The sequence below is a fragment of the Corvus hawaiiensis genome, chromosome 5 (genome assembly GCF_020740725.1).
Source record: "Corvus hawaiiensis isolate bCorHaw1 chromosome 5, bCorHaw1.pri.cur, whole genome shotgun sequence".
NCBI lineage: Eukaryota > Metazoa > Chordata > Aves > Passeriformes > Corvidae > Corvus > Corvus hawaiiensis.
The window spans coordinates 59,889,243-59,913,513 of NC_063217.1; the positions used below are offsets into that span (position 1 = coordinate 59,889,243).

The window sequence follows — 24,271 nt, forward strand, 5'->3', positions numbered from 1 at the left end:
ATAAAAGACTGGACTGGTCTAATATTTATGTAAAGAAGGAGGAGGAAGAGGAAGAGAAATTAATGAGAAAGAGGGTATTCCTTTTGCTAGAACTCTAACAAGAATTAAAAAAAGGAAGAAAACCTAATATGCTTTGAATGCTTTTGCTAACTCTTTTTTCTTCAGGTAACTGGCCCACTATACTCACACAGAAATCAGTAATTCAAGTGCAATATAAGTACAGTAACCAGAGAACAGCACATCTTGATACTATCAAAGTTCTAAGGAAATAAAACTGCAAAAGCTGGGAGGAAGAGAAAGAAAGTACAGTTTGTCTGTTTCTGGGGTTTCAACAGGTGCATTCAGTTTGGAAGTGATGTTTAAAGAACAACACAGGCAATCTTACCAGCTGCTAACAATGAAACATTTAACACCAACAACTGAAGACTGGTGCCTGAGACTCCAGAACACCTCCACCTGGCTGACAATATGGTGGTAGGAATTAGTTAACAGAGAATTTAGGAATGATTTGAACAACCGTAAGTCATTTTTCATATGTGACTTACCCTTAATTTGGTACCACAATGTGGACATAACAACGTTGTAAGCCCATACTCACACTTCAGTGCTTTTTTTATTGCTTGGGTATCAGCTCACTCCTCATACACATACCCTACTCAAAGCACAGACAGCAAGTGGATAATGAATTACAAATTTGCTATCAATAACTAAGCTACAAAATTAAAATGAACAGAATTTAAACACTTTTAAAAGGTTCAGTAGGTGAAACCTACTAATGAAAGGAATTCTGGACAAAGAGTCGGACAAGTGTCCTAAAACCATGAAGTTGAGATTTGATTAATTTGATTATTTTCTTGAACATTATTGCCCTTCCACATACAACTGAGGCTAAGATTTCACAGTATTCAAGTTTTGATTACATAGATTTATTTACACGTATTACTTAAAAAGCCATGAAAAGCACATCTTAGAGTTGTTCTTATTATATTTGTAAACACAGGCAGGAAAGGATTATGCTCCAACCTGTTTCATACTATCTTTTAATCAGATTTTTTTAAAAAACTTTTTCCCACCTGTAACCTTGATGCAAAGGAAAACATAATACACAAATTCATTATAAAGAGTAAACCAAGAAAGCCCTTCTTTTCATAAAGGAAATAATCATAATTTTTTCCTTTCTTCATCTAATTTCTGGCTAAGAAAATAATATACGAGGCCAGAAACCTTACTGCTCCATTTGGGAAGGTATTTTGAGAAAACAGCTCCCTACACCTTGAAATCCTATGGGATACTATTTCCAGCTATAAAACTGTGGATAGGATTATGTGCTTGCAGTGTTTATGGTAGCTTTAGAGGTGGATCCCTCTTCCAGACTCCCAAACTGTGCTGCAATAGGGGACTTCTAAATTTTGCTGCTGCTGTTGATTTTTCACATCTTTGCACCCACTGCTTTAGAAGTGTCTGGAGTCAGCAGCTCAGAGTGGCTGCCAGAAGGTGCACTGAGAGCAGCAAATGTAGATGCAACTCTCTCAGGGACACTCAACATCATCTTCAATACTCACCAGCTTCAGTGTGGGTGACACTTGTAGCCTCTGCCAGCTTGAGGTAAAAAAAAAAAAATCTTGAGTCATGTCCAAACATGGATCAAAGGTAACCTGTCAGCTGTTTGCTGAATATAATGCAGTCTCTTAAAGTAGATTAATTAACTTTAACTGTTTTTGGTGGGGAGGGAGAACTCCTGTGTCATTATCATTTTACAGATGGGGATGTGTGTTTACTTTTTTTACTTCATTATAAAGAGGTATGAGCTTGCTGTCATTAAAAACCTGCAATCTGGTTTTTAGTGTCTGATCCAATTACGTGTGCTTCTGGAAAGACACACAACCAAATAAATAATTGGAGAGGTGCAACTCTGAAATGACAATTGTTATTCATCGATCTCTTTCTGCAAGTCGAGATTGAGAGATGTAAACTTCAAGTGAATGAGATCTCCTGGGTGAGATTCTTCAGTTCAAACACAGTAAACAACTGTTGTCCTCTGATGCACATTTTAGTACTGCTGCAGGCAAACTTTCTAAATATTAATAAAAAACCTATACAGATGAAAAGGAAGCCCTAGGAGCTGGTACAGAATTTCTTGCCACATTCTAGGTCTAATCAAAGAAACATATGTTTCAGGTCAGAAAGGAAAGGAGATTCCCTAATTTGCTCTAGTATTTCCCCTTCTGGAATCACAGAGCGGTCAAAATTGACTAAATTGAAACAGATTAAATGTACTAGATGGTGATACTTGCAGTTAAAAAAAAAAAAAAAAAAAGGGAGAGCCAGGTATTCTGTGCCCAAAAGCCACCATAACTCACTGGATTATGCCATTTCCTACTGTCAGACTGGCCTGCCAGCATATTTCCCTCTGCAAAGTTCAGCCTCAGGGATGCTCTCAGGTCTGAAGGAGGCAAGCAGGGGGTGCATGGCCAGTCACATATGAGTAACAAGGAAAAATAAGAGAGATGCTCTGGCACAGATGATGCCAGTGACCACAGCCTACCCAAAACTGTCAGTTTGACTTCCTGTGAAGATAGTGCCCCCATGTGAGGGGTGGCCTAAGTACGACAGAAATGCTTTCATGTGCAAGATGGCATCTCACCTTGGGGAGATTGGTGTGTGCAAGCAGGAAACACTCACCCTATCCCCAGTTACAGAAATCTTCTGTCTATATTTCAGTTTGCTAATATTCTGATAGATATAAACACATCTACATAAAACATTATATTATATCATATTATATATATCCATATATACATGGTTTTGCAGCTGTACTGGAAATAGGTAACAGCATTTCCCAGGCATTCTTTGGGGTCTACTGAGAAAGAAGACATGACAGTTACTTGGTGATAATCTGACTGATAATACTGGTTAGTAAGAATCAAATGTTGGCTCTAGAAGACTGCCAAGCTAGGAAATGTGATCCACCTGCCTAAAAAAGGAAGATGCTAACACGAGAAAAGTGCAGCAGATCAAGATGCTTCTGCTCTCCTCACTGTCATCTCATGTAACACAAATTCCTTGGTTCTTATTTTCCAGAGACAGAGAGGAGAATCACAGAGCTGAGGAAAAAGCCCAGTCACCTGCTGTTCCTTCCAAGCTGTCATGGGTTAGCAAGCATAGTCCCAGAAGTGATGTTCTTGCTGAGGGGTGCTTACAGCTTCCTCTGGGACCTGATAGAACCTATCAGCTGGCCAGTTTGAATATGGACAATTCTTTAAGCCATTTAAAATTGTGACCGCCTCTGTGATACACACTTAAGAAAAGACAAACCCCCAACCCCCCCGCCCCCACAGCTGTCTCGTTTCTGGTGCTGGGACAGGTGGCTGCGGGCCCCGTACGGGGGCCAGCGGGCCCGGCCCAGGCTGAGCCGGGCCACGGCCATCCTGGAGCCGATGGGCCCTGCTCCACCCGCAGAACCGCCCCCCCCCCCCCCCCAGCCCTGCTATGGGCAGACGGAGCAGCTCGGCTCCCCCTCTCCAGCGAAGCCAAGATTCAGCTGAAGCTGCAGGGCTGTCTGGCAGAGGTCATGTGACCAACAGGGATAAGGCACATTCCAGCTGCAAGGCCTAGGTGAGATTAACCCTTTTAGTGCTGTGAAGAGCTGAAAACCTGAGGGAAGAGAAAGAGGAGATGCTTAAAGCTGAAATTCTGTTGTAAAGCTATGATGTATCAGAGTACCCGTTGTAATTTCATGAAGGCATGGGGAGTGGAGCGTTCAACTCATACTTGTGAGCAAAAGCACCTGCGCTGAGATAGGCAGATGCTGACGCAGCTGTAATTTCATGAGAAGTTTGAACAGGGAGAGATGGAAGCAATGAGGACTTTTGCTCCAAATGGAAAAGGAGAAAACCTCAGTTCCTAGAGACGCTCCCAGAGATAGTCCTAGAGCGGAAGATGAGGAAGACCCTTTGCTCCCAGGGAAGGAGAAGGGCCTCTGTTCTTAGAGATTAAATGCTCCCTGAGATGGGTGAAGAGAACTTTTGTTTCTGAACGGCTCAACCTTAAATTTATACCCCAGTAATTCGAGAGTGGACCCTCGAAAGCAGTTGTGGGAAAAGCTGCAAGTCGAGGGAAGGGACTCACATGCGAGCAGAGAACCAACCCAGGCGGCTGTCTCGTTGTGATAATGTTTTCATAGCATGGGCAAGAGAGACTCCTCTTCCTAAATGGACTGAACAAGGTTATTATGGAAGTGACAAACAGACTGAACATCTCAAGGGTTGTATTTTTACATTGTCAGAGGGAGAAGGGAGAAAGGTGGGGGGAGGAGAAGAGTTCTGAAGGTGTGGTATGAGTTTTTTTTCTTCTTTTAGGTTTGCTAATAAACTTCTTTATCTTCTTTCAAGTTTGGTGCCTGCTTTGCGTTTCTCCTAATTCTTACCTCACAGAAGGTAAATAGTAATGAGTATTTTGGACCAAACCACTACACAAGCAAATGCTGGGCAAAGACGGAAGTGATGAGAAAAACATTTCATTTTGGCTGAAAGAATAGCTGTATCAAAACTTAAAAAAGGTTCTAGCAGTCACTAAGCCCACTCCTGAGGGATCTCAGAAGCAGAAATGGGAGAGTTCCTAACTCTCTGGGCAGTAGTGAGGGGTCCAGACACAGCCTTTAGAAGACACTCATTCTTTGAAGCATCCTCCTCCCAACAGCTTCCCTTCTTCCCTGAGGGACAGCACCCACCAGTTCTAGGCAGAGGAGTAGCCAGATCCTTTTTACCTACATCGTCCTATCGGACACCTGGGGAAGGAATGAGACTAAAAGCCTGTAAAAGATACATATGCAAATTCAAGCACTACCAACACCAAGAAGTATGACGGGATGTAGTAACGTCTCCTGTCCCACACTCACGGGAAAATTTTGAAGGTAAAAAACAGCATCAAAAGTCTTACTCTTGAAAACTTTCAGAGCGCAATTAACCAGGATTATTTCCTGTATCTTTACGTGAAAGGCAGAGTACCTTGATGAATAACTGCCTTAGAGGAAAGTTCTCTGCCAGGAGCAGAGAAAAACCACCACACTCCAAAAATACCCGGGAATAGCCTGAATACTCGCTTAGGGCAACACACATGATTTTGCCATCTTACCTTCCTATTACAGAATGATTAAGAGATGCCTCCTTTTTAAAATCATCCACCTTTTATCTCAGCACAGTTAGAATATTTTAGCATTTTTCTGTTTAAAGGAGAAAGGTGATTATCACCACACAATAAAAAGAGTCTGCAATGGATTACTCCAGCATTTCAATATATTATTTATCATGAAAAATCTCATAAGGTGGTGTCTGTAGCAAGCATGTGCAAACTATAGATACCTGGGAGCAGACTGGAGCTATATGTGAGCACGATGCACTCTGTCCCACTCTGCAGCTGGGAAGCTGGGGGAAGGCATGGGCTGATTAATCCACAGCCTGGATGATCCCCGCTCAAGCAATTGTCTCCAAATCTACTTGTGCACTACATCAGGCTTTTAAGAATTGTTCAGGTACAGACCATTGGTTCTGCACTCAAGCAGTAAGAAGCTGAGTATTTAAAAAATAAATTTGAATTAAGTAAAAACAAAAGAAAGTTGGTGTTTTGGCTTTTATTTCTAGAATGAACTCTACCTTGCCTGAAAGTATTTCGTAGGCTAGAAGCTTTGACTGTATTACTTGAAGGGCTTCGTGGTTAAAGAACTGCTACATTGCAGAATCCAAATGAGGAAAAATAAGCTCTCCGTCACAAACAAACCCTGATTTTATTATTAGGTAGGGTATTTTTGCTGTTTTGTTTTACCAATCTGCTGTTCATCATACCTCCAGTATTAATATTTGCCCCTGTAGTAGCCAAAATAGGTAACATTACTTTTATTTTTGCTGATAAAATAATTTTACATAGTAAATGCCAAGAAATAAAGCAAATAAATATTTTTTGACAATCCTGAATTTTCCTTTCAGAGTTGTAACTTCTAGCTAGCAATTCATTTTCTGAAGAAAATAAAATAATGTTCTGTATTTGGCTGCAACTTTTGTGTAAGTGCAAGCAACAACTGCAGTATTTTTTTAAATGAGCCACAGTGATAGCTTTGCACTTCCTTGAGGCCTCTTCTCTTCTCACTGAATGAACTCCAGGGAATGGCATCATGTCGGGCTTTCCAGATGGATTATGTGAAGCCATAGCTCAATGTCATTTTCAATAGCAAGGCTCATAATTAAAGGTCAAATAGTCACTTCATCTGCAATCAATCAATAGAAGAAGTACTAATACTAAGTACTAATCAATCAATGGCAAATGCACTAATAAAAGCCATGCATCAAATGTCTGCATATGTGTGTGCTCACATGTACCATGCATATATGTGAGCAGGGAAAAGGAGAGAAAGAGAACAAAGTGGGGGTGAAAATGCCAGAGGCCATTGTGAATACTATATTTATCTTGGCTCCTTGCAAGTTTATATCCTGTTTCACTCATTAGGTGAAATGCAAATAAACATTGGTTTTTCTGCATGTGTGATGTCCTGTACTCAAAACCCTGCCGAAGCACCCACCTCTTCACAGAGGTAACGGCTTGTGCTCCTACAGAACACAAAGGCACCTATCCTCTGTAATTTGTCCTTACACAAACACGCCCTGCACTCTGATCTTTGAGACAAAAAGTGTGTCAACTGTTCTGTCTACAAAATAAAACCCAGCATATGGGAACAGCACTCATCTCCGTGCAGAGCAAGCACTTATTCATGGATGCAACAGTGGAAGTGGCAGTTGGCCTCATGAGCATGCACTGCATGGGAATTAGCTGGTTTCATAATATGGTGTGGGAGAAAGTGACTTACAAAAGTCTTCTCATGCCTCTCCTATTACCACTTCTAAAGCTTTAAAGCTGTCAGCTCTTCTCCCACTTTAGTCGGTGCCATTCTCAGCTCCCCAGGGAATGGGCCAGACGTACCTATTTGGAGTTTCACCTGCCAAGCTGAGAGAAATCAGTTTCAAAGCGAAAGAACAAGTGTTGGGGGGTCATTTATACACTACCACTGGAATCTTGAAGACAAACAAAGCAGAGCTCCACAATGGATGTGAAATGAGAGCATGAGCCATGTTTGTGCTTTCAGGCATTGCAGTGACAGGAGGAGAAGGAAAAGCTCTCTCCACCGTAAGCGAGCAGAAGATCTCTTGTTGCATAGTTTATAGTAAACACCCATAGACAAATAGAAATGTGCCAGAACAGCAAAAGAGTAAGGGTCAAAATGCCTGTGTTTGTCTTGTTTCTGCTAAGATCAGGGTGGACAGGGAAATATTTAAGTGTCATTCAGAAACAGCTAATCCTTAAAAACAGATTAGATCTACTCTGCTCCCACCTTCAGTGAAGGAAAAAAAATGCTTCCTGCTCTGGTTAACATTTCTGTTTACATCATCAGCTCAGGGGCACGCTTCTCATCACACCCTGGCTTTGTAAAACCCAATACTCCTTATTTTCACACAGATTTGTTTTTATACAGTTCTACCTTATCTGGTACTAACACCAAACAGAATAAAATATCAATGGTCTCAAACCCAGTCATCTGGAATCTGATACACAGCAGGCACACCTGGACACACATGGAGTAGAGGTGCACACAAGCACAGCAGGCACCTCAGGCTTACCAAGGACAGGCTCCCAGGGAACTGCCAAAAGGAGCATTTCCCCATCCCTCTCCCAGGATGACTGGAAAGCAGTCTGTCCCAAAGCCGACAAACAGAACAGTCCATAGCTGAGAAACCTGTTTCATTTCATTTCATATTTATGGCTGGGGAGAAGCTGCAGGAGTCCTTGAAGTAAAGGTGGCCAAAGTATTTTTGCTGGGGTACTCGGGCAAAGAAAGCTGCAGAATACAAAAGGTGGCTTGTGAGGCTATGCTAATACAAGCAGTAACTTGGAATTGGGAAAATGTGAACTAAAAGGTCAAGGGACCTAGGAACTTTAAACTGAGTTCTTCTGAAAAAGAAAATAAAATAAAAAAATTGAGAGTGTAGTAGCAGAAGAAAAGTGAACTGACTCAGCTGTGTGCACAGTGTCAGGTCAAGACAGGTTGCATAAGGATGCTCAGTAGAGTGAGTAAAAGAAATGAATAGTTCTCATTTTTTGGGGGGTGATGGCAAGCCCCTTTTAGGACTTAAATATTTAAAAAGGCTTTGTGCTTATTTTCTTAGTGTCATGGCAAGCTAGCAGAAATATTCAACAGAGCATATATAAAACTACTCTCACTGGGGACAGAAGGGGAAACTTGCACATTTGTGCTGCTAAACACATCCAGCTTCTCCAGCTTTTCTTCTGTAGTATCACAGTTGTGCCCTAAGTTCATACACCCCTCCAAACAGCAAGCACAGCCAGTGTGTTATGACTTATGTGTGCAGTTGCTTTTTACAAATACAAGTGTAACTCTCCTGAATACAAGCTCATTTATTAGTTCGAGCTCAGCTTCATAGAACATTTGGCTGGAAAAGACCAATGTCATTTAATCTATGTTCTGCTCCAAGGCAGGATCAACTCCAGCTATTCAATTCCCATCTGAGGCTTGTCTACAATGATAGGAGATTGAAGACATCAATAGGCGACATATTCCAAAGCTAAACTGTTTTACACTAGACAGGTTTCCCTGATTGTTAGCTTAAATCATCACCACTGTAACCAAGTCCTTCCCTTTACAAAGTCCACTGTGACAGAGTTACTTTCTTCCTTCTTTGCATCAACCTTTTATGAATTTGAAGACCACTACAGTATTTCAGTTATCTTCTCTCAACAATCCCAATTGCTTCAAACTGCCTCTGGGGTCACATTTTTGAGGTCTATGATCATTCATGGCACTCTTCTCTGATGTCTTTCCAGTTAGTCCACATAATTTTTGAATTGTGGAGCCCAAAACATTGTGCCAATTTCAAAAGCCGTAACACTCTGAAGCCATACAACTTTTGCTACTTCTCTGCAACCCACAGGACCCTGTGCAAAAGGAAGGTAGGTTAGTTTAGTATGCTGTGTATTTGACAAAGCTATGGGGCTGTCACTCACTGTTCTTCCCACACTGTTAAATTAATTTATTTAATGACTTGGTTCAGTAGCTTTCTACAAAATGAAATTAAACTCAGTGATCTATAATTCCTTGTCCCCCTCCTCATTTCCACTGTAAAAAGAGACATTACGTTTGACTCTTCCTTGTCTTCAGGAACTCCTCCACTTCCCACAGACTTTCAAAGGCGCTTGTAACAGTTCTGCAGCACAGGCCTGGCTGAAGCAAAGAACCCTGAGGTGCGTTTCGCTCTATGAAACTGACTTGGAAAACATCTCACTTAAGTCCCAACTTGTTCTTCCCCTGTTTCAGGCTAAGCTCTTACATTTATATTGACACTAGCTGTGTTCCTCTTTCACAGATACACTCTTGAAAAGAGTCAGATATTCAGTCATATATGCTTTACCAAACATCTGTTTTTATAGTCTGAGAACAGTCCAGCTGTGTCCTTGACTGAACATAATGGAGGGACTAGCAGCAAGTGGCTGTAAGCATTTCTGATTTAACAGTATTTTGTGCACATCCATCAGAATATCTTATTATCACTATGGGGTTGTAAGTGACAAATCTCTCTATGATGTTTGGATAAATTAATTCCAAGAAATAAAGCTATCCAAAGATTCTGCACATACATTTTGCTTATGTTAAGCAAAAGAGTATTGTCTATTTGTGATTTCTGAATACACTACAACCTTTGATTTTCACTTGTACATTCCAGCATTTAGATGCAAGATTTTTCTGTCAAACTGGGCAGATACACCTTGCAATCTCTTCAGAAAGAAACATGAAATTTTATCAGCACAGAATTAGGCAACAGAACAGAAACAAAAATACAGCTTTCCACAAATCAGGTGGTCTTACTCTACAGTCACTAAAATATCAGCTGAGATGATTGTGTTCTCTGCCCTGTAGAAAGGATTTATTTCATCTGTGCAAGAATATTATCCTACTATTAGTATCATACTGGTAGCAGTACTTGTCACACTAAAACCAAAACCATTTAAGCAGAAAACCCAGCAACTAAACCAATATTTTTTTTCAACACAGCAAGGTATGAATGTTACTGTTGTTTTGCTCACAAGCTTATCTCCTGACTTACCCAGGGTGAGGGATTTGTGTGTGGAACAGAAAATGATAGCCACTGTGTCTGCTGGTGTGAAAGTAGAGTTATTCCTAGAAAACAAAAGAGTTTTCATAACCTCTGATAGCAAAAACCTTCTTAAAACAGCATCTATCAAATACAATACTTTGAGGATCCATATACACGTGCACATCACTTTGATCAGTGTAGTGATAGAAATAATTCTACCCATAAATGAACAGTAGTGTTTGATTTATTTTCTTTTAGCAGAATTGTTTCTCTGTTGTGTCAAGCTCTCTAATGAATACACATCCATGTGAAGGATAGGAATTTTGAAGACATGGTGTGTAGGACACAACTTTATTCCAGCCAAGGTTACTTTTTCAAACGTGCAAAAATATCACAGCAGTGGCCACTTGCCTCCGCAAAAAAAGAGAGAATGACCTATCATTTCTTTTCCTAGTATGGAATAGTAAAAAAAAATGCTCAGTTTGGGCAACATATTGAGTCTACACTAAGGAGTTAGCTTCTACTTCAGAGCAAAACTGCATCTAAGGGCTTACACACTGGGACTAAGGCCAGGAGGGGTGGGAAAATGACATATATAGAGAGAGAGATATGACTGGCCAATGGATCACTCTTTAGTCCAAATTAGGAGTAATTTTATGAGATTCTAAATATTCACCATACTGAGTTGGTGATTGCTTAAGGCATTTTAGATTTCACAGCTGGGGCATATCTTCCCCCCCACGTTAGGCCTAGCAGTTCAGAAGTTATTATAAAATGCCTTTTAAGGCCAGGATATGATTTTGTCACAGAGAAATTTTCTTCTGCACTAAAAGAAGCCTAAGTAGCTCTAAGACACTGTACCCTTCTTTGTGATTCTCCCTTATGGATATTGTATAATTTATATGAAGCATTTGTCTGGAGCCTGTTGTATTGTGGCACTCCCCATTCAGCAGAGTGCTGCTAAAACAAATACTCCAGTAAGCCTAAGTGAGAGGACAACTGTGGCTACTCCAACCAGCTCCAGTGAGGCCCTGACTCACTGGCTAACACCATTCTCACTACTTTTTGAGAAGTGAACATACAACTGTCCTTCCTGGTTGATATTTTAAAAAAGAAAAAAAAAAAGCTCTACCAAACATTAGTTCAGGACAACTGTCTTTTAAAAATCACCATATAAATGTAGCAAATTAGACATATATAGGGAAGAGTGAATTGCCAGCCCAGCAAATGTATCTTGAGATGCAAAAAGTCAAACTGAGTTCTCTCTCTCATATGTCATCAGGATGTCTGCAGGGCAAATTATACCTTCAGTGACATCTGTGCAAATCCATTTTTTTTCAGTGGATGAGGTATAGCAGTGATTGATTGAGATTTAACAACTCCATAATTAACACACAAGAAAGGACAGAATTCAGGTCCTGCTCTCTTAGCCTATGAAACTCTAACAGAGAAAATGCAGTAAGGACAATATGAAATACCAAAATGAGGTCACCCCTATTCAGAAACCTGCCTTTACACATTTGCATAAACTTTATCACCCAAACTAAAGATACCACACAAAAGAAATATTCAAAGGTTGTCATTCAGCACATTCAATTACCTTGTGGAGAAGAGGAAAGTCAAAAACATGAAGCTCATCTGAACAGAAAATACTGGAAGAGAAACAAGCTAAAATTAGATCACAATTGCAATTGCTGTGCATATGCCTTTTGTCCCCATATTACAAGTCAGAAACTAGGCTGGACCAAGTCTATCCAGAGAAATCCACTGACAGACAAGCTGGACTGCCTGGAAGAACAACACAGATCATTATATCCAGAGAAGCCAGAATTAATGTTATGGCTGCACAAGTCCTTCCTGGGATAACTCCTCTGAATCAAGTATTTCTTGACACGATGAATGGCAGGAAATAGTGCATATGCTGCGCAAGTTTTGCTTATTGGGTTGACAACATAAAATCTGTCAGACATGCTCTGGTTGCTGGGCATTTAGACTTTCTATTTTACAGGAGAAAGCACAGTGTACAAGCATGATCCAAATAAACATTCTCAACCCTGGGTATATTAATCATGGTCATTCATGGGGAGAGCAAGAGAAGATCATCATAGATGTTTGAAATCTCTCTGAGACGAAGGCTAATTCCTGGGCTGGGCAGTGTGTGTCAGACATTTCCTTCAAGCTCAGTCAGCTCTGCAAGCGTGGGTAGTTGTGAGCATCCCGAGGGGAGCTCTCCTCTCTGCCAGTTCTGCTGACACCCCCAGGGGCTCTGGGGGGCACAGAGCCCACACTTGTGCTGCAGAGATGTGGGGAGAAGCCTGTGGCTTCCCCCTGAGTAGCTGCAGAGACCAAGCATCATCCCAGAGTACAGGAACTCCCCACAAGGCTGGAGGAGAGACCCTGTGACCTCCACAGACCTTTTCTGAGTTTGTGGGTTATGAGGAAAGGTTTTACTTGCAGCAGAATCTGGGGTGGGTCCTCTCCCTAGTCCTTGCAAAACTTCTGAATGCAATAAGGCTGGCATGCCCCATAGGGCAGTGCAAGTCAAGACAATAAATTTGATTTTGACCCCAGTTTACAACTGGGAAACATGGCAGGGATATTAGCTATTACCAGCGACATTTTCTATTCTCTTACATACATTTCCTAGAATGTATAAATGTCACCTCAGCATGCACTTAATTCCTCCTTCATGAACTAAGGGAGCAATCCATTGTTCCCGAATTACAATTTTTCTTCAACTAAGTATGTTAATTTAATATGCACAGAAAAAAACCAATCCCTTATTACACATAATTCTGTAAAGCAATAAACATGTGTTGCTACCAATTATTCCTTGTGAATATTTTGCCGTGGCTAGAATATTAGCATAAAAATTACATAAAAACATTAATCAGCAGAATAACAAACTCAGTTTCATCTCAAACTCCTCGTGCTAATTTCACTTCCTGGTGTAACACAACACCTGCATCCAGCCAACACATCCAATGGTGATATGATACAGAAACTTTTTCTAGAAAACAATGTGCATACCCCATCTCCAAAACTTCCTTGGTTTTTGGTTTTACAAATATTCCAGAAAAAACCCTAATTGTTACCAATTGTCTAGTATGTTCCAAGCAGTTCCAATGGCTATATTAATGTTCTTACTAAGAAATTCTAGTTACGCACACTGGCAATGAAAATCTATGTATGATTTTCAGTGTATTGCACAGCAAATGGTACATTTCATTCCACATGGCACAAGCACAGAGTTGTATTGAAGAGAAATAAAGGCCAAGCAAGGCAACAGAAGCAAACACTACATCAACTGTTCTAGGAAAAATGTATCTTTTGAACTAAAAAAGAATATATTTTTTTTAAAGTAGTGGTCAGCCCAGTTACATAAAATTACCTCATTCTGAGTTTCTCTGCGTGTTAAGTCAGACCTGAAAATCTCTGTATCATTCTTTTTTGCTGACAACTCTGCACTGATTTAAGTGCAAGGTCCCTCTCTGGTGCCAGCGCAAAGAAGTATTTATTCCATTTTAAATAAAAGCTCCATATCAATGCTTCCTACTTCTTTGCTTTCAGAATAAAGCATTTATATGGTACCACTTATAATTCCATTATTATTTTACACAGGTATAGTGTTTCATAATCCAAAAAAAAAGCCACAAATAGGACAGAATTAAGATCTGATACACAAAGGGCAGGGGCAAATTTCCTAGTGACTTTAGTAGAGGTCAGATTTGTAGAAGATACATTATTTTTATTAGACAGAAGCATATGCAGACACACACCTCAAAGTAGGTGATGGACTGATCTCTTGAACTCTAACAGTTTTAGAGTACGAGATGTGATTTATACTGAAGTATACTGTAGTTACCTCTCCTCCATGCAAATTGAAACTCCTGTCTGTGGACAGTCTGAAGCAAGATGGGAATTCCCTGCTGGGAGAGGAGACAGTGCCTGTACAGCACTGCCTTTCCCTGGGAGGGAATGATCTGCAAGTGTGTTTCCAGCTGATGGCAAGGATACCAGCAGCCTATTCTCACGTGGATGTTATTTAAGGCTGAATGACTTGAGTGCTCCTAAAACAAGCTCTAACAAAATGTGTTCATCCACAGAAACAGATCAACACATTCAAACTCCCAACTAGTTTCTAGGTTTATAATATGCTAAAGAAGAATAATTTAAAAATTGTAACAGTGCTTCTGAGTAAGAGCTCAACCCCAAATCTTTCCTTGCTGTTTGGAATGTGACACCTGTGCATTTATGGCTGTTTAATAACAAAGAAGCCAAAACCAGAATGCCAATAAATGCTTGTAAAGTAATACTGTGCCCGTTTGGAAAAGGAAGACCACATACAGGCACACCTAAATAACAGGGTTCATCCTCTCTCAGTGCTTACTCAACCACCTAAAAGCATCCAGCCCCTAACAAGTCTGGTAATATGGTTTACTAGATGCTTTAGAAGCTCTAGCCTCATGCCAGTATCCCCACAGCTCCCTCACTACATGTAGCTCGTTACAGACCTAAAACACAAAAGCAGGAGTCACTTCAGGGCTGAACTTACTTATGAACACGATTATAATCAAGCTAAATTTATCCAGGTCGATATTTGGATTGGCGAAAGTATCACAGAATGTTGTGTAGATGATCATCAGGAGCACACAGCTGCTGATAGCACCAAATGGAGGCTTCTTCCTTTCAAGCCAGTCCTTGATGTATCTTCGGACAATCTGAAACACAGAAACCAACAGGTTGCCTCTTTTCAAAGATGCAGGGAGCCAAGTTGGGCATCACAAAGTGAATCTGACAGTGGAAAGACACAAAGAGAAGAGAGTCATTTGGATGACGGCCACAGTGGATTTCAAAGCTTCCCTGGCACACAACTCTTCTTCTGGGGAATTTAACATTTGTAGTGCAACTTCCACTGGGTGTCCATAATGAGAGTATATTTTCAAGTACATTCAAATCCATCCTTAATCATGCCAAATGTTCTTTGCTAGCTGTCACTGAGACGTGCCCATTAAGCCTCCCCAAAGTTTATCTCCTCTGCTGATACTAATGGATGTATGTAATTATCACAGTCCCCTTTGCATCAACAGACAATTCCAAGTGCAACTTTGGGAATCTTAAAAATCTGACATCTTCAGGAATTTCATGATGGTAGATAATCGAAAGTGATCCATGGAACATTTTAATATTTAAATAGCTAGCGATGCACCAGAAGTTTTTAATTAAATTATAACTCAAGCTTGAAAAGCAAAAGTGCATGTGTTGTGGGAGTTTAAATAATTCAAACTCTGAATATCTGGAGTTTTTGTAAATCCAAAGACAAATGCCATTTGCACGCTTGTAGAATACCAGAATTAACACATGAAAACAAGGAAACCTACTGTACCTAGCAGAACTTTTGCACTTTCAGGAAACAGAATATGAAGCTGTTTTTCAAGAATTTTTTAGAAACTACTATAAATTTTAAAGCAACCTCAACTTTCAAATTATGCTGAATACCACAGCACTAAGCCTCAGCAGATACAATGCATCTATTTTAGCCCTGCCTGGGGAGTCGCTTGTAGTTTTTCTGTTTACTTTATATGGTTTGAAAAAACTTTTTAAAGCTTTTACCGTACAGCTGCAACTCATGTTAATTTTTCAGCAATCACATTATCTTGCCTAATTTCTCCTGAGGCCTCCTGATGTTCTCTGTTACCACGCTCTTTTGGAAATCACAGCCTGGGATCCTGAAGCACTTCTGCCAGAGGGCTCCAAAGCTGTCTCGTGACCTTCCCTTAGTGGTACCATTAACAACATCACCACCATTGATTTAATAACACAGGAAGTCTTAGAGGTATTCAAGGTTAATATCAGGGCATCATCACCGATGTTGCCATAGGACCCTTTCACACAACAAATGCCAAAGCCATGGGATCAAGTTGCTCTCAGTTTTCCTCACGGCTCTGTTTTCCTCACTGCTTTCCCAGCTTGTTTGCAAGTCTCTCAGCAGGGAAGTCCTGGAAGCAGCTATCCCAGTCACCACAGCAAAGAGACTCCATCAGGGCACACACTAAAAGTTCGGCACGTGGGCTTCATGCCAAGCTAAGCAGGCTGAAGATCAGCACTCACTTCCCAGCACTTCTGGGCTTCCTGCTGATGAAAAATAACAGATTTGCAGGAAAATATCTAAGGGAGAAGATGCTCAATGCTCAGGTGAAAACACTGAACTTTAAAATGTCACACTTGCCAGATGTGTAAGAGAGAAAATAACAAAAAATAAGGCCAGACTTCTGACAGAGCCTTCACTGGAGCTCCTTCAGCCACTGGGTAGGAATAAGACACTGCATTGATGAAGGAGACACAAGAAAGTGAAGTGGAGAGAGCAGTATGAAAGAAATCTAACAGGAAGTTCAGATTAGTCTAATGCTGAGCAAATTTGGGACTCTAATTATCAGAACCAAAAAAGCAAAGTCTTTCACTTCTAAAGTGAGTGGGTTTTTTTAAGAAAGTTAAAAAAAAATTCTATTATCCCTTAAATTGTCACATTGGGGAAAAAGAAAAACTACTTAAGGCCACCTATTAATTTATGGTCCTTCCAGAAGATTTATACTGAAAGTAACGAGATGTTGAAAAAGAAAAGTGATGGTTCATTACTCCACGGTACAACTTCTAGTAGAAGTATTTAACACAAAAACTATAACCCTGAGCCTGTTCAGGGTCTAATTATAACAGACATGACAACAACAACATTATACACATATTTATCCTTGACTGACATAAAAGAGAAATAAAAAACATCTAGAAAATGAAACTGCAAGTATTTCCTCAGAATCTTCAATTGAGTGATACCTTCTTGAAATATCTACCTCTACCTAGTCTGGAATTTTTGTGAATCAACAACCATAAATACCAGTAGAGCTTCTTGCTGTACATTGCATTTTTTAAAAAATTACATAGTCAGACCCTGAAGAACCAAATTGTGGCTTCAGGAAATCATCTAATCAACCCAGTGTCATACTAAATATGCACAAAACACAGACAAAATACATTTTCTCTAACACAGAATCCCATACATTTTGATCTTATCACAAGGTTCAACATGATCTGCAATTTCAGAGGTCAATTCATCCTATAATCACTGATTTAAGGTAACCTAAATTCTTGTATAACTTGAGGGGAGAAATATAACCCTACAGAAGCTCATGTCAGCTGATTCACTTTGACTGAAAAACAATCCATTTGTTATTCATGCCTGGCAGAGTTGCTTCAGGACAAGGATGCTTTGAAAGCCTTTTAATTCTTAACCCAATTCTATAACTTTTCAGGGTAAACAGAGAACTACAAAAAAGAATTGTGAATATTTATAGTGAAATAATGATAAATGCCATAAATACAATAAAGACAACACACATTCAGAGCCTGGGCTGAGATACTACAGCTACATTTGTCTGGAAATGCAGCGAAAGCTAGCACAGTCATTTTTCAATGTTAATATGAACCACTGGCATCCAAAATAGATGTAACACACTGATGGAAAGAGCAAAAAGGGCATATATTGGATTTGTGTGGCAAGGTTTGGTAGCAGGGGAGGCAACAGGGGTGGCTTCTGGGAGAAGAAGCCAAAAGGTTCCCCTATGACCAATGGAGCCAGTGCCAGCTGGCTTCTAGCCCTTCAAGGCTGATCTCACCAGTCATGGTGGTAGTGATGAACTGTAAAGATTTTTGTGCAGGTTCAAATGCCAGCCCCAAAGAGAAGGGAAAGGCTGACCCAGAGGTTGCACATGAAAGAACATGAAGGTGAATCCTTCCCTCAAACTGCAGTTTAGTGGAGAAAACAGCGGGAGAGAAGCAAAACTTTGTAGTAGGTGATATTTTATAAATAATCTACATGATGAAAGACGCTAATAAACTCACAGAAAAGTTAGACAATAAAAGCACATAAACATGTCCAGCGGGCAACCACCTCCTGAAGACTACATTTTGGCAACCTCCAAAGATTTTGGAAAGGCATCACTTCAAATTTGCTTCAAAACACAGTTGCAGGCTCAAACTTTCCTCTTGCCCAGCATTTAATTTTTAACAACAAAGAAATGTAATTACACTTGAATTAACAGTAGTGTCCCCATTTCAATTTAGTTCTTCTACCAGAATAGTTATATCCACAGTATTTTTCCTACAGACTGCTCCGTATCCTGCCTTAACCTCCTTGTCTAAACACCAGCCTCCCTAAGCAAACGGGCTCGCTGCTCACATGCTTGTTTCCCTTAACATCCCTGGCCAAAGAAACACGATCTGCCATTCCAGGAAAGCAGGTAAATAATGCTCATCTGTTATTAGATCATACCTGAAAATAGCACAAGGTGTACTACAGAAAAAACAATTCCCTTCTCTAAGTGTACCTCCAAAGCAGTCACACTGTATGCCCAGAGAAATCTGTCAGTAAAGTATAGCTCTAGACTCTTTCCACCTGTCTGCTCAAGTGCTGGACGTACAAGATAAAAAATGCAATAAACAATGTAATTCATTAACGTTCATTATTAATTGAACTAAATAGGGCAAGGAGCTCCTCCCCCATACCTTATATGGAAGGGAATAATTTCTGACATTTGTCATATAATAAATCTCCTAAAAATTATCTAGATCTTTAACTTGTTTATTAAACCCAAGAAATGGAAAAAAACCCAAAACCCAACCCAAACAAACCCCAAGGAAATGGATAGGAAGCCACCTTTTCTGTTTCCATTATACACAAGAGTGTCTCTTGTTATTTATGCCACTATGTAAAATAGATTTTTCCTGATTCTACCAACTCTTTCAGACTGAATTCCTCTTTAACAGAAGCTACAGTGGTTTTACTGCCCTTCTGCTCCTTTTGTTTATTGTGTATTAGTATGTTCTTCTAAATACCTGGGAAAAACACCCAGGGCTTTACCATATCAAAGAAACACAAGTCACTTTTTCCTTGTGTTGAAACACATGAGTAAACAAGCTGAAACTATGCTGGATTATCACCACACCTAAATGCAGCAGTTACATTACTTGTCTTCTAAGGTAAGATTCCTAATGCATTCTTAATTAATATTATAATTACTTATAGCAACAGACTTACACAATGAAGTCTAAAATACAAAATTTTCTTTTGAAAATTTGAATCAGGCTAGATATTTTCAACAGTCCAGTAACTTTTCCATATCACTTCTTTTATAGTGATGGCAAACCAAGAAAGACAATTGCATGGAATATTGGAAACTACACCAGTGAAGCCTGTAAGACATGAAAGGTGAGAAAATTAGGAAGAAACTCAACTAGCATGACAGCAGCTGTGAAAACCAGTATAAAGAATCAGATCCTGGAATGGAAGACAGACTAATTGGGTTGTAGGAATAAAATAAGATGCTAAAATGGAATATCCTTCACAGGTTTCTATAGAACAGCCACCCTCCATCTTACAAGGTCTGCATTGCAGTTCAAATGCAGACACTTCTACAAGGCAGAACTTGTACCACGTCAGCCAGACCCTGCTCTGATAATTTTAGAGGGATCGTACCTGTGGGAAGGCATGAATTCCCACCTGTTCCTGAATACTGCTGTAAAGTTCCAAACTTTGTGATGGTTCATCTACTTTCCTAGGACATCAGCAAATGTCAAATCTATCCTTATGCTACAGAGTGTGCAATCTAACGTTTCTTTCCTGAAGACGGGGTGGAAAAAAGCCATTTCTGCAACCTGAGTGAAAAAAAACCCCAACCTTTTCTCCAAGCGTCTTGTTTTCTTCCCTCAGCTTACCAAACTCCCCTAAAAGCTATCTGACTCCATTATGTCAGTCAGTTTACTCCCAAGAGGTAGTTCCTGACACATGCACACCTTTAAAGCAAGGTTTATAAAAACCACATGAGGTCATTTTCAAAATTAACTTGCACAGTTGGGGGTAATTTACAACTGTTGCTTTAAAGCCTTATAAACAGGTGCAACACGGTAAAAATGTGAAGGGTGCCTGCAGCAGCACTACATTTCCTTCATTTTTTGTATTCTATGGGAACTAGGCTCGGTTCCCTGTTTGAGTCAGGTGTTAGAAGGGATTGAACTGTGCTCTGAAGGTTTTTTATCTGCTTTTTTAGTCCTCTGCAAGATGCTCCTAGGAGAGCTCATCTCCCAGGGTACCCGTCCTCTCTGCAGCTCCCTCCTGGACTTCGAAGAGAATTAGGGCTACTTCTGTGTGGATTTAATTTACAAGAACAGAAAGATTTGACACTGTTCCCATTTTTTTTTTTATAACAGTTCTGTTAATTTTTGTTTCTCCACCTTAGTTAAATAGTACCTTCTACTCCCTATCAGCTGCCACCTACCTTCCCCTTTCCATTTCTCATTCTTTAAAAATAAACACCTTGCTAGGCTTTTTAGTTTCAATTTCACTTACAACTTGTATTGCAACATAGCACCCTTTTAGACTTGTGTTTATAAGCACACCTTCCAAATGTTGATAGGGTTCCTCTGGAACATTTTGGGCAATGATGCAGAAGGCACTTAAAATCCTTTACTTGTAGGACATCAAGATTTTTTTGTGTGTGACTAGATTCAGTGAGGATTTCTGTACAACTGGTTTCATTTTATAGATTTGGGAAGAAGAACTACACAGAATCATAACATTAATTTTAGCTTTAGTTAAGGTCTGTTTAATGTGAAGTGCCCACTTTACGCTGGCTGACAAATTACCAATGGGGCAACTAGAGAATGCATGAATGATAATATACAGACAAGCTTTTTATTATTTATTCATAGAATACAGTGGGTTTTGGTGTGCTGCTTTGAAAAATGTTCAAACTAGTAGAATATAATGAAAGCGCAGTGAAAATTCTATTTCATTAACATTTAATCATAAATCGCTCTTTAATATAAAACATAAAATAAAAGTCTGTCATAAGCACTTAGGTGTAGGGAATGGAGAAAGTCTGCAAAAAAGGGGAAAGGAAACATTGCAGTGGGTTTCACTGTTCCTGTTATCTGTCACTTCAGAAGAAAAAAATAAGCAAAGAAACAACAGTCTCCAGCTAAATCACACAACTGGTCATGAAGAAACTGCTTGGGTATTTCTCGAAACCTTACATTTTGATGGCTAAAAGTATTACCAATATCTATGGACAGGGGAACAATGATTGTAGCAAAATCACAACAGCTCAAAAGCAGCAATCTTACCCAGGACTCTGCTACGCAGATTAAAAATAATGAGAACTTCAAGCTGCCAGAGCACATTCAAAAATCTTTTCCATGAGATATCTATTACCATGTTTATCATATAACAAGTATTCTCAAATTCCCCTTTGAGGTATACAAGAGTGATGCACAAATAACAAGCTCTTACCCACTACAGATCTTCAAGGCTTATAGAAAATTAGATCTTTATAAAATACTATAGATTATGTCCCTTTTCGAGACCTCTTGTCAGAGGGGTCTTATCCATTACTCTACAAATACAAATGCAATATTATACTATCGATACTGATTTGAGTAACATCAGACTGTCAATTAGCAAAACACATCTGTAGACACTGAGGACACAGGCTACAACATTTTCTAGGTTCAGACAACCTGCACATTTCTGACAAAAGAACAGAGCGATTCTCCTTATTGGAGACTATCTATCAATCACTGCTGTCTGTGAGACTCAGTGCCTTTCTTGTAACATATCTTCTTCCTCCTTTAGCAGTTCTTTCTTTCCCTAAAGAATGGGCCACCACCTGAGCAGAGCCTGTACCTGCAGCCCTTTACACATTTCACTGTCAGCAGCTAGAAGAGCATGTTTGACTCCTGTCAATAGTAGTCCTGAAATGCTAAAAAAATTGTTCAAAAACCAGTAGAAAATAAGCATCAATTACACTATTGTGACTTCTTTCTCCCAGCCATCATTAAAAATTCTGACAAGCCAGCCAAGCAACCAAAACTCTTCATATGTTTTGCCATAAAGCAAACAAAAAACCCCAAACAAAACAAATCTAAAAGCACCTTCTCATCTGCTCTGCTTATATCCCAGGGGCTGCTCAAACAGCCATCTCTGCAGCCTGCTCAGGAAATGAGCATTTAGGCAACACAGGTTTTCCCAGAGGCAAGATTTTTTTAAAGGAAAATAAAGCCCTTAGAGAACATTTCCTTTAAGCAGCCTCCTCTGTTTTACACTGAAGTGGTTTGAGCATAAAGCCCCTGTTGATCACAGACGAGTTAGGAAGGCTGAGGAGAGGCAACCCTCCAAGCAAGCAGGTTTCAAGCTTGGGTTTTTTTTTCTCCCCGATCAAGCTCTCTGCTACCAGGTAACCTTACCAGGCATTCTTCCACTGACTTTTCTGCTGAACAGTATGGCTGCATGTGGTAAGGAACTGATGTTGTGAGCATGAAATGATAAATTAGAATTAATTGCTGAGGGCATCATTCAGGAATTGTGGTCCATTATCTCCTAACGCATCTGGAACCCCAGAGTGAGCGACCTGCTATTCAGAAACACATCCTTGTGCCACATGTCAGGCAACAGTTCAGTAATGAGTCAGTGGTGGTCTGTGAACAAAGGCCAAAACTTCCCATTTAATTGGAACAGATGAAGGGCAAGGAGACCTATCGCTGGATCTCTTGGTATCAGTTCTTTTCTTGCTTATTGTTTTCCCTGACTCCTGCCCATTACTTTTGGATATCCACCTTCAGAAATGGCTTCTATTCTTATCTGGGCAGGTTGGTTTGCCTTTGTACAGCTCTATCTAATCAAGACAATCAATGTAAACTACTGGCATTTCTGATCCATAGCTTTCATTAGCATTTTTGCTCTCCCATATCCTCTGAACAGATACAGTGAAGTCAGTAACTTCAGAAACAAAGTCTTTATGCTTAGAGCTTACAGCTACTTCTGTTGAACATTCACTTCACTGCTTCAAACACTTTCAAAGAAGGATCATCCTATTTCTTGTTGGAAGTGTATTTATAAAAAACCAAACTACTGGCACTGGGTTACACAAGCTTTAAGATTCTCTGTGGTGATGCAATACCTTTATTGTATTTTTATGTAAGTTTTCTGTACCCCAGTGGTTCATCCCTACCTTCCCCACTCCTATTCCCAGTTGGTTTGCCCCAGACCCAAGCCGCTCCCCCGGTGCTCCCTACATGGTTGTTCTCCTCCCCTTGTTCTAGCTCTTTCCCTATCAATCATCCAAACCCCTCCTGTTGTTCCCGAAGGTCCAGTGTCCATCATCTGAAACCTCCCAATTTACCCTTATATGGTCCCCATCAATCCCCCGAGACCCTACCCCTCTAGATACCTCCCCCTTTGGAAATCCCCTAAACCTCGATGCCCCATTGGGGCATGTGATCCCTTTCCCTCCTCCGCTTGAGGCTATTGGCCCAAGGAAATGTCTATCCTCGTCCATATCCCCCCCTTAGAGATTTCTATTGGTCCCCAGTTAAGCCATCCCCATTGTAACACCTCCCTTTATAAGAGGTTCCCTGGAGCTGCTGGAGGCTTGTCTCCTGGGAGTTGCCTCCAATAAAGTGGGATTATCCCGTGTGGCAAGCCTCCTTGCTACTTTTTATCCTCTCTCTCGTCGGGACTGCTGACAGCCACTGTGCCTGGAGCTTCAGCTCCCCTGGGCAGAGCTGAACTCCTGAGGAGCAGCTTTAAAGCCGAGAGCCTCCAGCTGCTCCCCACTCCTGTCGCATACGGCAGGAGCTAGCCTGGGCAGTGGTCAGTGGCGGCCATTGCGACAGTTTTCTATTTTTTCTTTCAGTCCTTACCAGAACTCCTAAATCCCATCTCAGTTAAGTCTCACCACAATTCTGATTTCCACCTTGTGATCACACAGAGCACTTATTTCATATGCCTACTGCTCAATTCATGATACTCAGCCTTATTACTTCTTACAGCTGAAAGAACACCCAACTCCACCAATGAGCTCACACATCAATTTCTTGTCACATCTTTCTAAATTAACTTTTCATTATATATACAGATGAAAGTCCTCTTGAAATTTGGCCATCACTTTGTCCAGCAATCTACCATCATCTTTGGGCTTATCACATTGCAGTACAGATGCTGATATTCCATGGCTGTAGGACACTTCAATGCTAAATCTGCTGCCATGCATCTGTTTCCCAGAAATTTC

General features: G+C 40.3%; 1 protein-coding gene across 5 annotated transcripts in view; it reads right to left on the reverse strand.

Moving 5' to 3' along the window:
- The window catches only part of SLC10A7 (solute carrier family 10 member 7), a 142,689-nt gene that overhangs the window by 12,414 nt on the left and 106,004 nt on the right, over positions 1-24,271 (reverse strand). For 4 of the 5 annotated variants that reach the window (XM_048303328.1, XM_048303327.1, XM_048303330.1 and 1 more), the window contains exons 8-10: positions 14,710-14,875; positions 11,755-11,806; positions 10,164-10,237 (exon numbers count right to left, since the gene is read on the reverse strand). In XM_048303328.1, coding sequence (XP_048159285.1) covers positions 10,164-10,237; positions 11,755-11,806; positions 14,710-14,875 — 292 coding nt within the window. Of the gene's footprint in view, positions 1-7,664; positions 7,883-10,163; positions 10,238-11,754; positions 11,807-14,709; positions 14,876-24,271 lie in introns of all 5 variants that reach the window. The other variant, XR_007203571.1, reaches the window with a different exon arrangement.